Consider the following 14,730-nt stretch of genomic DNA (forward strand, 5'->3'; position numbering starts at 1 on the left):
TCATGAGATATCATTCATTTAGATCTAAATTACATAATACATAAGGAGCAAATGCATTCAAGAAATAACAGTCATTTGTACATCAAACAATACTGGCAGTGTCTTTAAGAGACTGTTGTGTGATTACCTACCACAAGTAATGAACCTAAATGTGTGGGCAATAGAAGATCTATCCAAAATATTAAGGTAGATATTGTCTAATTGAATACATCTTCACTTTATATGTGTCGTCCTGTTTATCTTCTGTTGAATGTGTTTTTGATATCGCTAAAACAACTCAAAACAGAAAACGTATGTTATAGAATTATTAAAACTGTATTGAATTTAAGGTTTTTACTAATAGGATAATACGGCGTCGTCATTTTACATCAAATCGTATTTGTAATACAGACATGTATTATACAATTAAAACAGACGCACATCAAAGAACTAATAAAAAAATTAATACGTACTAGTACAAGTTTTGCTTAACTGTTTGTTTTCAATTCAATATTGAATAATATCTTGTTATTTTCTAGCAAGCAGAAACTTGTACAAATAACAAAAGCAAAAGATCATATTATTAAATGAATAATTTGTTATCACGTCATATTTCTGGTCAGACTCGAATGTAATACAATAAAAAAAAATGCCTCCAGCAAGTATCATACATTTTCATGCACATGTTAATAAAGACTATCATTGGCAGTTTGATTACATGTTTTGATGCACTAAACTGTTTCTGTATTCGGCATGCACTGAAAAGCTAGTTTATTTAATGATAGATAATTAATAGCTGCTTGGTGTGATAAAACACGATAGAAATTAGGTTTCTACAGGATGTTCGCATACTATGCGTATCGCTTTTTTTCTTTTTTTTTTTGAACAGCCTAGCCTATCATGTATCTTATCAAATGGCCCAGTAAATGGTTTGATACAAGAATTAATTTAGTCTCTATTGTTGCCGACTTTTAAGAAGTCCATCTAAATAGCACAACACAAAATACTTTATTACTATGAGTGTTATTCGTTTTCAATTGGAATTTAGTTGGAGTTTGGATTTAATTTTTGAGGTTCTTTGCATATCATTTTTAACGTTTTCGAAATATATTAACCACCCCCTTTCCCAACCTGAAACTGTAATATCGTCCTGTCTTCGAACACATTTTTCAAGATCCATCCATATGTATTATAACGAAATATATCATTAAATAAAAATAATTCTAACGAACTAATGAACATATCGAATACAATAATCTGAAACTTCATCATATTTGTGAAGTCCACACACACACACACACACACACATACACACACACACTAAAATAAACCCGTTCATTACCCAATTTTTACTACCGTTTAGTCATCTCTACTTACTCATCGACCATTAGGCATGTATACAAAGATACAAAGAAAACCCCCAAAAAAATATAAAATTAAATTAAATCAAATCAAATCAAGTGAAATAAAATATATTGTTTAAAAAATGGCTGTCCTTCTATGGTAATCCTTTTAACTGTAAGTTTTATCTGACCTGTGAGGACAAATTATGTATCAATGTCGTTATCATCACCACCATCATTATCATCAACATTATCATCATCATCATCATCATTTAGTAAGACAGGTATGTAAAAAAATAAACTAATTTAAACATTTTACACATCATGTGATCATCTAAAATATAGGTACTATAGATTATTGATGCCACACTAATGTGTGTTTGTATGCACTGAAGCACTCCTTTACATGATACGTTCTTGTTAATTGAATTAAGGTCGATATATAGCTAGATATTTTGATAAAACCCATCATCTAATAAAACAGTTGGTGCAAAATATGTTGTTAATCGATTAAATCTTTCTCGGTTACACCCGTATACACTTGCACATTCATTTGGGAAATACAATGTAAGAAAGGTATGCCTCCTTTCTATAATTTTAACTTATTATACTTTGAGAATATATGTATATAACAGTAGAGTAGCTAGTGTTGTTATTTGATTAAAGATCACAACGAACGCAAAGTGATGACTACAGCTTACGTAGACTTTCGGCTCAAGTGAGCTAACAAAAATAAAATAGCCAAGATTAATATACAGACCATGCCACTTATATAATTGTTTAAAACACATGCATTATTTACATTAATTTTGATATGTGGTAATGTTTTATGGCATTTTGTACTAATTTATTCTATTTGTGTTATTGCAAAAAAACGACAGGTATCAAAAGAATAAAATCAATTTTGTTTGTTTGTTGGGGTTTAACGTCCGAGCAGCAATATTTCATCTATATTCAGACGATGAACATGAAATTGAGGGTAAAATGAACATGAAAATATGATGAAATGAAAAAGGGATGGGACACAAGGACAATGGGGTCGACAAATTTTGATTGCCACTGGAAATAGGAAGAGGTGGGAAAGGTCGGGCAATTTAGCCTCCTGTAGCGGAGCCCTATGGTTCCTACTCCGGGAGAATACCACAGTAGGGTTCTTTAACGTGCGAGGAACATGGCATCTTTCCCAACACGGTGCACCACTATGGTGTGCAGTCAGGTTTTCCGCATTATAGCCTGACAACCCCAGCATGTAACAAGCCAGGGGTACCCCATTCAACCACCTGAGGCACACATCCCAGTTACTCTGTGGGCAGAGCGCCCTAGCCCCCGGCTAAGGTTCTGAGCACTATTTAGTCGCCTTTTACGACAAGCTTAGCGCTGCTGCAGGCCCATTCTTTTAACACCCGGACCTGCACGGGTGCAACGATGAAAGCATTGGTTACACACCTATTACGATAACCTGATATGGAGGTGACTTCTAATACCAGAACGACACGCCATAATGGCATTACCGACATTACACTGACACGTGCCTTAATTACATGGTTTGATGTTCTTTGCAATAATTCTACAAAATGAAGAATTCTTTTGAAGATTCTCAGGTGTACAGAAAATAACAAGGTTACAACTTGTATAACCTTCTGTCGAAAAGATTGTTACTGCTGCTGTCAATTATCAATACAAGCGACGGTCTATGGTCAAATACCCTGCATTATAACATGAACACAACACACATTATTCTGAACAGATATATACAGTATAGCAACAAAAAGCATGTGCGATGTAATGTCCTATCTGTGTATTTGTTATACCAGTGTACGTTGCCTGGGATAGAAAAAATACTGGGCGATGAGACCAGTTCCAAATGGTCAACTTGTGGATAAATATGAATATGAAATCTCTTAATCATGTTTAGGTCCATTATATAGTACTGGCAGTACTTAATTACAGTGTGTATTTATTACAGTTGTCGTTAAAGTTCTATTTACTTCAACACCGACCATTTCAATATCAGTTACCTCCGGTGTGGGCGTTTTTGAATTTGTTTACAGCGATATTATAACTCTTGACATCTTCCATCAACAAAATGTATCCATTTCAAAAACATATTTTATCACATTCTTATCGATTTCTGACACAGAATTTCTATTTTCCTGGCAAGCAGCAGACCTGAAACATTTCATTCAAAGAATCCATTATAATTTGATATTATTGGAGGCAATGTTTATCATTTTACCATCATAATCTTCATACTTCTACCTAAAATTGGACCAACCCTGACATTCACTGATAACCTTCTCTCGTCTAGGATTTATATAAACCATGATGCCTTTTTTTTTTAGAATATGACTGGTTGAATTTGTATCATTTCATTTTAAGTCGTATGTGCTAAATCCTGGAGCAATCAAGATTCAAAATTCAACTATCATCGTTAATTAGATCGTGTGTGCCTTAACGGGTATTCAGTTAGTACATGTATATCATGATCATTATATAATTAATTAGTATAATTAAATTATTTATTACAAGTTAAAAGTGAATTGCTATTCAGTTATTATATTTCATTGCAAAAATAGATATTTTGATTTTTTTTTTTGTTCCCCTTTAGCCACCATTATTATGACGAATGTTTCTTGAACAACAGTTCAACATATTGTAAAAACATTGAAGCGTTACAACATTTTGTAGACATCTTCTTTAGAAAATGTTTAAGTGTTAGTGTTTGTAAGAATCAGGCAAAATTGAAAAAAAAAAGAAACATGCATGTCAAAACCCCATCGATCTGACAATGTAATATCATTTAAGGATACTTTCTCTATTTGAAAAGACTATTATTTGATATCTGCATCACTGGGTGCTCAGAAATTTTCCAACAGAATCTTAGGCAAATGAGGTCTTTGACGTAGTTATCTGCCCTTGAAATGTTCATTTTCAGTGCATTTCAAGGAAATTGTTACTCAATTGTCCAGCACGATATGGGAAATCTTGTCTGTTCTGATTCTTACAGGGACTGACACTTAATTGTTCTTGTAGTCTTGAAGTAGTTTCTGCCAACAACATTGTAACATTGTTTTCCTTAGAATACAAGTAATGCAAAATAACTGATTTCAGCTGTTGACACACGACAGCACGAGACCATCATAACATACAACTTACAGCTGTTGACACACGACAGCACGAGACAATCATAACATGCAACTTACTCATAACTCTTAGTACACCATTAAAAGCAAAGACAGTGTCGCTTTATAAACAGTATTCCTTTTACATATACAAATATGACGTGTTGTCCGATGCAGTGTTTCTTCTGGGGAGACATTGCAGAAAAAACCGTTGCGTACCATAATTATGCTAATTGAAAGAAAACACTACATGTTACATGCGATACAAAATAAAAATTTTGATTATTTCCATACTATAGCATATTGCAATACTCTTGCAAAAAGATACACTCATAGAATAGCAGATAATAATGGTTAGATAAATAATATTGTTTAGGATGCCAAAATAAATACAGGTTAGTATGGTCCCTACCGATGCAGTAATTGCAAAGGTTCCATTCGGATTGTTTGTAAACGAAGGTATAAGACCGATACTTTGTTTCCTCTCGTTCATTTGAGCGAAGTCCATTTTTGTTTTATTTCATTAATTACTCGGTATTACAAGCAAGAAACGGCGGCTCCTGAACGTGTTTGAAGGACATATATAGACAAAATATATGTAATCATTACACGAAGTTGATCCAATGTATAGAAACTATATGTACAAGCATAATAGAAGCATTGAAACAGTTGTTATATCTTATGCTATAAATAAATTAATTCAACACTAGTCACGCATATTTTTCTCCGTGACCAAAACGCGCACCCAGTACCAATACGTTTGTCATGCGATAGATATACCAGAAATAACCAACAATGTAATGAATGTAGTGTTATTTCCAACAAATAACATTCTCATAGAAAGGTGGCTAACCTGGACAGATATGTCAGTGTACTGTCAAGATGGGTCAATTAGTGTACATCCGAATCGTATTGACTTTTTTCTGATTCATAATCATACTCAGAACTAACCCTTGAACTTTGATTTACAAAAATGTATTTACGTACCATATTGAATTCAGACACTGCCTATGGTTGAGGTTATACAATGTGTAGAAAAAAAAACCCATTCCGATCTACATATAAGGAGAATGAATATGGTGAGCATTACAAAGAGACAACAACCCCACTAGGATGCAAGATGTCAGCTCAAGGTCACCTATAGGTCGTCAATGAACGAGGAAACCCTCACACCACTTGGCACTACTTATGTAGTACGTAATTATAGTCGTTCTTGCATATGTTCTATATCTTTTTAGAAAGCCATATATTAACACCCACTTAAATCTACCAAAACAAGAACGATCATTCTAGGGTATTTTAAACGCAATCTTTAGAACTTTTATCTAAACAATGCACCTACCAATTGACAGACAATGATTATATGGTCTATATCTGTTTCTGAATTAGATACAAAAGTGAATATATATTCGGTGGGTTTTTGGCATGCATGAATCACCTACTGTCTAGATTTTTATAAAGACTTCTACTTGACAGTATAACACTGAAACCTGGAACAAGTTCATATTTGAGGATTTGTTTAATAACGAGCTTCGCGGATCATGGCATAGAGACCGAAGTGGTCGAACCGAACGGTTGGGGCAAGTATGGACACAATATTAGATTTTGACAAACTTAAGCATAGGGACGTATAATTCACTATGGACACAACAACTGGTTTGGACACAATATAGCACAAAAGTTTAAAACTGATTAACAAAAATTTTCAAAATCAGAGCAAAAAAATAAACCGTAGATATTTTGGTGGTATGGCACGTTTGACCCCTTTTCACCTGAAAACGGTAAGAGATATCTGAAATCTAATGGAACACTATAGGTAGGAATATTCATAAGGAATCCAATAAAACAATGATATTGGGTGTGTGACCCCTTTGACCCTTTATAACTTTAGAACGGCAAGAAATTTGACTGAAAAATGCAGGCAGGGATTTTCATAAATACATGTAATCCAAAAAAAGAAAAGAAATTCCAAAACCGGATTAAAAAATATATATCTTTGTGGCAAGGTCAAATTTTGTATCCCTTTAGCTTCAAAACTGTTAAAGATAAGTCTATCCAGTAAAAATCTTCAAAAGATAATTTTAAAATCTGAATCATTAAAATCGAACAAACAATTAGCTTTTTCTATCGATTTTAATGATAACATATTTCCTCCTTTTAGCCCCTTATTTACAAATGGGTGTTAAAATTTCAAAACAATTGGATACTTTTTATTCAAGTTATCTTGAATAAGCCTAAGATAACGGTCGACGACGACGACAGGGTGAAACAGCTTTTTGTGGTCGTATAAAACAGTTTCGTAATTTGTATGAGAACTTATCTGACTGTTGTTTTATAGACATTGCACTGATATAATTTACATGTAATCATAAATTATAAATTTATTTTCTGATATAATGAGGTTTTTTTTCTAATTATAACGCCGACATATTCATTGATCAGAATAGTAACAGTACAACTGCAATCTGATATTTTTATGTTTATTCCTTATCGTATTAAAGACATTATGCTTAAAATTGTATCAATTTCACGTCGAGAAGAATGATCTTGTTTCTTTAAAATATGATTTATACATCCTGAAAATAAATATTCACCCAGTGTTTTCTTGCTAGAAAATTTATGACAGATTATTACATGAATGACAACACATCAACAGTGCCAAATATACAAACTTTTTTTTTCCAATAGCTACAATCTAATAAACCGTGTCATTTTTACTATGACTTTTCACAAATGAACATATATGATATCAGCTGTTATGTATTGTATCAGTTATTGTATAGATTGATCATTATCTGTAGTTTTTGTCTATTTTGACAAATATAAATTACCGATGTTCGTACTTCCTTCCATTATATCAATGTGTAAACAGAATTCTTTAGAAATGAATTTTTGCTCATCAACAATTTGTTTTGTCTATCGGCTTTAACTGTATTGTTTGTATTGTATTATGTTGTATTTTTTACCGTTACAGATATGCAATGTAGCTATTGTACTAATAGTCAACACGTGTAAAATGTTAAAAGAAAAATAAATTGAGAAAACGTTACATTCGAGTACTTTGCCAGGTCTCTGTGACTTAGTTAATACAAATGAATTGCACATTCAATATGCGTATTGAAAAATTGTCATAGCAAGCGTAAATAAAGCAAATTAATACAAAAGTACAATATAATTATATACATCTATAAAAGATAGAATTTTTAATATTTTTTTTATAATTTTATCTTTTTCTTTGATGATTACAACAAATATTAAATAGTCACAATAAGAACCCTACTTTGAGATATTTCATTGTTTTCAGGTAGATAACAAAGAAGTTTATAATAATGCGCGAAAGTATCACTTCTACTGTTGATACAAAAATCATTCTAACACTATTATACGTTACATGTTATCTCACTGATCCATGCATATACTGCTAACTAATGTCTTATGCAAAGACAATAAATATGTGTTTTTAAACAAACCTATGTCTCCTTATCATTGAAATAGAGCCAAGTCTCCAAGTCTGCTTCTGCTCCAGTACTGTTCATTATAACACACTGGACATACGATACATCATACCTGTCAGTCTAAGGTAAATTCTCATGACAGACAAATACTATCTATTCGCATAAAATAGTGGACTAATTTGTAGATTGTTTCCGAAGAAAAAGTGAATAGTACGCTATCCTTCAAATCAAAATGCAGAACTAAGAACGTTGAGGTCATCACATGGCTAAATCATGAAAACATGAAATAGAGACGATCTGCATGCACAATAAAGACAACAGAATGATACAAGTAAAAACTTAATTTAAGAAAACCAAAATAGCAAACACAGAGGCACTTTCAGTATGAGTTCCCACACAAAATAAAAAAGACGTCCAAATACCGAATACTTAGAAAAAAGGAAACAGACGGAATGACATCTTCAAGTTTACATTAGACTCGACATCATATAGTTTTAGGCCAGAGACAATTACAACACTTCTCATTATCTTACATTCACTACCAATTCAGAAACGGTGTCAGTAATACAATACAAAATTATATCACTACATAATCATAATAACGTTTTTTAAAAGTATCTTTCCATTTTTTTTTCTAATCAGTATTCTAATATCAATGTTAACCGCTTACCTCCCGGAGCAGACGAGTTTACCTCTGGATTCGTGTGGTTCGTTTTTCTGTGTGTAACTGTTTGTTTGGTTCTTTGTGTGTTGTCCCTCCCGTGTTACCGATGTTATATTGACCAGAGATTTTACATAGCTTGCACCTTCGGCCTTAATACTCCTTCCTTTCAATTATGTCATTCTTATAAGTCGATTTCGCCTTAATATTTGCGTGCGTATGGTAATTTTAATAATATTTATGGGTAATATATCCGACTACTGTTATGTTTTCTTTAATGTTTTTCTTCAAAATATTTCGATTTTAACTAAAAAAAAACCCATTAAATTACAATATCTGTAATGTTTTGTGTAATAAAGGTTGATTAAAAGATTGCAAAAGGGAAAGCTAAATTAAATCATCACTATACCAAGAGCTGAATGTATGTGTATATATATTTGTCATTGTGCCAATATTGTATGTCGATGTCTGTCTTAAATGAGGCACTGACCATTCAACATATCGTAACCGTCGGTTTTATGGACCTTTGTCTATACAACTTAGCAATATCAAACACTAACTTTTCTGAGGCTAGACATTCAGCAACTGGTTCGTTAAAAAACACGGGCGAATAATGATCGTATATCAAAAGTTATCTTGTATTTGAAAAATATTAGTTTAAGAAAGATAGTTAAAATCCTTCTAAGAAAAAAGTAAAATAACAAATTCCTTCTTCACAACATATGCAGGTACCCCTGAGCAAGAAAATGTGTCCATGTTTTGTTATAAGTAAGCCTTGCTAAGCATTGGGTCACCCAGTCTAATATCCGACCTCTTCCAAAATGTGCCCATGTTTTCGACTGAACGGATTTTTAGAAGTCTAGAAGGAATATCGAATCTTAATCGATATCAAAAGGAAGTATATCTAAGACAGTCAGAAGTATAATTATAAGACTGCTTTTCTAATTCCCAAAATTACGTATTATAATCTTAAACATGATGCGATGCTCTTTAGATATATAATGTTCTTTTTTTATAATTTTAATTTAAAAAAAATCATAGTTAACTATTTTTTAAAACCATAATTATCTATTTCTGAACTAAACAGTTAACTTCAAAAAGTTGAATCGTTACAACCACTGTGATTTAAATCTATATTCTTATCGGTTTTGTTTTACATAATCAGGTGATGTATTCAGAAAATACATCATTTCTGACCTATAATTTCAATAATTCTGATCTTATTCCAAAAAAAATGCATTTTCAATTTGAACAGCTGACTGTTCAAAACTGTCGTTTCTCAAGGCCGTGATCTCAATCCAGGATTATTTTTAGACTCTTCAAGAAATCGAGCTAATAACTGGGAGACTGTCCTTTCTGGTTCAAATTATAAATGCCAAATTACAATTGATTTCAGTTTCCGAGTTCCAGGCTTTACAGATAGACAGAGGTCAGTGTACCATTGTCAATCTCTCCATCGTAACCAAAAACTTCTTCCACCAATTTTCTTCAAACTTTGATGGATTATTCAAATCTAGGAGTTTAAACGCTGTCGTTCATTTTTTAGTTCCAATTATACATATTAGGGTTATGGGACTTAATTCATAAAAAAAAGATTTGGATTAACTTACAGGGTAATGGACATGGTGTATCATAGCGCTGATGGTGCATCTCTTTGATATACAATTTACGCATACACCAATTCTATATCCATTCATACAATTACGGTGTTATTTAACTGTCTGACAATGAAACCATTGAATAAAATAAAAACTGTGTTGGTTACGCAATAGAATAATTTTATCAAATTCAAACAAAACAATTGGATTATCAAGGCACTATCTGCCTTCACCTAATATTTATACCAGGTGCTTTGTAAAACCATCGTAGATTTATATATGAATTCATTTCTTTCAACTGACTATTACATATTTTCTATTCTCGACACATATTCTTTTGAACACGTGACTTTAAGTGTAATCAACGAATCAAAGTATATAATCGAAACACCAATCTAATCTTAATTAGTCAATTTAAATTCTAACCACTATACAATTAAAGTACTAGTTTACATGCTTATTTAACACATGTTTTCTGCATCACCAGGAATACAGAATTTCACTTTTAGTAATTTCCCCCTTGATCTACATTGCAAGTTAAATGTATTTGTTCTAGATCGTACAAATATTAGGTCCGGATCTTAGGCATACTTATACCGGTATGGTTCGGACCTTACGGATATTTTTACCGGTATGATCTAGGCAATCGACTGATCCTGAACATCAAATTTTACGATGTATATGAACAGTATTTTTTATTATTTAAACATATGAATATTATATATAGTGTAAATAACGAAAGTGGGACGTGCACAATATAAATAAATAAATTGGGGATCAAATCTTAATTTTGACTGAAATTGACTAATAATTTAATTAAAGAGTTGGTTTTGCCCAAGTTATGCAACTTTTATACTTCATAAATCGCGACGAATTATAAACAATCCTTAATAGAAGGGCATGAACAGATCGTTCTTCAAAAAACTTCGAGGTCAACAAATAAACATATGACAGTATCATTGAAGCCATTCTCTATGACAGTAACATTGAAGCCATTCTCTGTGACAGTAACATTGAAGCCATTGTCTGTTTAGGAATTTATTTGTTTTAATGTCGATATCTAGTGACTAAACTGCATAGGAATTGGTACTAAAATGACTAACTAAAGATATTTCATCTTATGTTGAGGCCGGTTTTCAGTTTTTATAAGCACAGTTTTCCAATGCTCCATCTCCAGATCTTCTATGATAGGCTGTTCTGGCGGTCATATTTGTGATAAATTGAAGAAAAAAAATAACTATAACGATTGGGGTGTGAAACTTTTGAAATGGAGTTTTTCCAAAGTTGTTATTAAAATATTGACAAGATTGCATTTAACTTAATTACGCAGGGCGTTGATGTGAAATTCACAGAACTTGTATTTAAAGCAATTGAAAACATTTATGATAAATATTACAAGTATCCCTTTTAAGATGTTTGCCAACAAATATGATTGCAAAACTATTTGTAACAGACATGAGAAATAAGAACACATATTGGTCTAGTAAAAAGAAAATCGTATCAAACCAGCTCGCGCAAGCAATTAGTTTATGCATTGTCGAACCTGATTTCGACATCTGTGTGTAAAAAATAGACAAATGAATGTATGGATAAATTGAGGGCCGGCAAGCGCACGGAAGACAAATCAGTCCTAGTACACTTGAAAAGCCATTATAAAATATAAATACTGTACTTTTAAAGTGACGTAACACTGGAGGGCAACTTTGGAGGCTCTGCGACAAACTCTAACAAAATGTTACACATCATTTGTACACGTACAATGGGACTTTACTTATAAAAAAAAAATACCAGGTTACGTTCAACCGTGTTTCTTCAAGTTAGTAAATTCTGCTTTAATACTAGAGTTACGATGTTTTATTTCACCTTGCACGTGTGAATTTATTAAAAGAAATTATCATTTGTCTTTTGTACATCTTATTGCTACACAAAGGCTACAATAACTAGGAGATCTCACAAGGAATACTTGAAGTCTTCACTTCAGTTTTTATAAAACTAAGGTCAAAATGAGGGAAGATAAAAGTTAGTTAGACCACTGTGAAGCATTAATTTTAAACAGTACAAATATGTTATTTTTTCCCCGTTTCGGCTGATTGTCTTATACATGTTGAATATTACTATAATATAAATAAAACAAAAAGCAGTGTTTTATAGGAAATTAAAATTTTGTCTTTTCTAAAGTAAATATTCAGTGGCACTGCCAAAAAAAATAAACGGTCGGAAATATTCTATACAATGACAGACGGTTGTCAAAAATGTTGTTCAGAAAAATGTTCCGGCGACCTTACTCCTGCATTGTTTTGTTAGATTTAGTATAAATGTTCAAACACCCCACGGCGAGGTCATATGTCCAAAGGTAGACCAGTAGAATTCAGTTTAAAACTCAGGCAAGGATTATCTAGTGTTTATTGAACTATTTGTACTTTACTTGTTTTACGGCTCCTGTACCGTAAAAATACATTTTTCTGGTAGCAATACAAATGGATTTCTTTGAATGATAATTAACATCTTTGTTATGTTAAAGTTCGAACTTGAACATTATCCTTCATATTTTATATTGTAAATGGTCCATGGAATTGCCTTTGAAAGTTAGCAGTTATTGAACAATATATTAGATCATAAAGGTGTCACTAAAATTCATATGAAAAACGTAAGTTTCACAAAGTCACCTGACTATTGTATGGACCAGTATCAGAAACACACGGTATCATATTCAATAGTTTAAAAGTCTTTTATAATTGTACAAATCTTTCATTTATCCTTTGTCCTGGTGAAACGGATGAGAGATACTTGTATCTTAAGTGCCACTTCCAGTTAAGTAAGTCTTTATCAAAGTGTCGATTTAAAAGCAAATTAAAATATTTATACTAAATGCCGCGTACATGTAGTAATTCGTATACATTTTTCTTATTCTTAAAGTATGGCGTTATATATCACTGTCAGTGAAACTGCAGCAATATGTAGCGGAATATAAAATGTTAATTAAAGTCGTATTTATTAATTACAGTGCACGTGCGTATCATTTGTAGAGTGATATTATTAGAACCCACATGCATCTTTATTCATAACTGAAACGCACCCACTACATCTGCATGAGAGTTCCAGTACCTGGTCAACCCATTTTATCATTGAACAAATGTAATGATTTTATTTTTTTCAAGATTTTGTCTATTCGTGAAATAAATGACTCGCTTCATTTAGATTATTCAAAAGGTTTTAGTCTCTTTGTGTTACCCAATTTAAGGGGACAGTGCGTTTCTCGTGGTACTTTTCGTGTCATTTAGTCACAGTGTTATCAAACGCGATAACAGTGGACTTGTACTACTCATGTTATTCAAATTCAAGAACTTACCGGATGGGATATCTGAAGGAAGTTCTCTTAGTCCTTGGCACACGACAGAACGTCCGGATTCATTTGGTTCCGTGCTCTGCCATGACTTGCCAATATTCCATGAATCGAACAGACCTCTCACAGTCCTCTGATTTAGATTCATGCAGCGACACTGTGAGGGACATACTCCTAGAGAACTATGATCCCGTGTATTTCTCCTCGGATAGGATCTGTATTGGAATGATAATTGCACAAATGATAATGTTATCACAAGATGAACCAAATACGACCTCATGTTAGTTGAACAGCTCCTTAATATTGCTTAAACTACTCTCAATTAAATCCTTCTGCCATAATTGCACTACATTGCCCATGCAAAGCTATACACAAAGTGATTATCCGGGATAGCTACATATTTTTTTCTCAGTGTTATGTGCTGGTAATTATTATCAGAAGCAAGGTGATTATTGAAGCAATGTAGATTAACTGTACTTGTCAATCACCTCACGGAAACACGCCTACTCTTCGCATTTTAGTATATATGATACAGTTATTCACCATTATTTTGTGACGTGATACGCTTTATTTGTGTAAAGTGCCGCGTGATGTACCGCGGTTAACTTAATTTAATGATGTAGTATTTGGTGCTTTAGCATAATTGGTCAAGGACACGTGAAATTTGTCACTTTGTAGCATTTTTAAATGAGAGAAAATTAGAAAGATGAATGAAATGCCAAGTTGCACATATGTGAAAGAAATTTACGATACATTAAAAATAAGGCGTATAATTTAAGATAATTGAGACTTATTTAACGAGAAATGAATTACTTTTGTGACACAAAATCACCTTTCAAACATTTTAAGAAAGACTTTTAACTGCACTTTTGTATCAAATGACTAAAAATTGGGTATTTGTCATCAAAATTAAGGTGATTATCAGATATCAAAGTGATTTCTGATTTGAATATGTGGGTAATCTATCGTACCTTTAATGCCCAGGTTGAACATTGAGAAGACCTTCATCAGTCTCTAAATCTCGTCTTATTAATATTCACATATCACATGCTTTCAAATTTATAACGTATTTGTTTGCATTATATTCATCTAAAAAATCAATAAAGTCATAATTTTAGTACTTATGTTTTGTTAAATATTGTTGACCGCGATCTACCCTATAGTTGGATATGCAAAATTAATATGCAATCCTTATGATTCTTAAAATTTCTAAAAGATTCCAATTTTGT

The 14,730-nt window shown here is 32.4% G+C and overlaps 1 protein-coding gene across 1 annotated transcript in view; it reads right to left on the reverse strand.

Moving 5' to 3' along the window:
- The window catches only part of LOC148609432 (uncharacterized), a 35,984-nt gene extending 21,987 nt beyond the window's left edge, over window positions 1-13,997 (reverse strand). The window contains exon 1 of the mRNA XM_088542485.1: window positions 13,508-13,997. Coding sequence (XP_088398611.1) covers window positions 13,508-13,781 — 274 coding nt within the window. The 5' untranslated portion in view covers window positions 13,782-13,997. The remainder of the gene's footprint in view (window positions 1-13,507) is intronic.
- Between the last annotated feature and the right edge of the window lie 733 nt (window positions 13,998-14,730).

This window comes from Perna viridis, chromosome 8, assembly GCF_037379345.1.
Source record: "Perna viridis isolate PV_CMFRI_1.1 ecotype Kerala chromosome 8, ASM3737934v1, whole genome shotgun sequence".
NCBI classification, from domain to species: domain Eukaryota; kingdom Metazoa; phylum Mollusca; class Bivalvia; order Mytilida; family Mytilidae; genus Perna; species Perna viridis.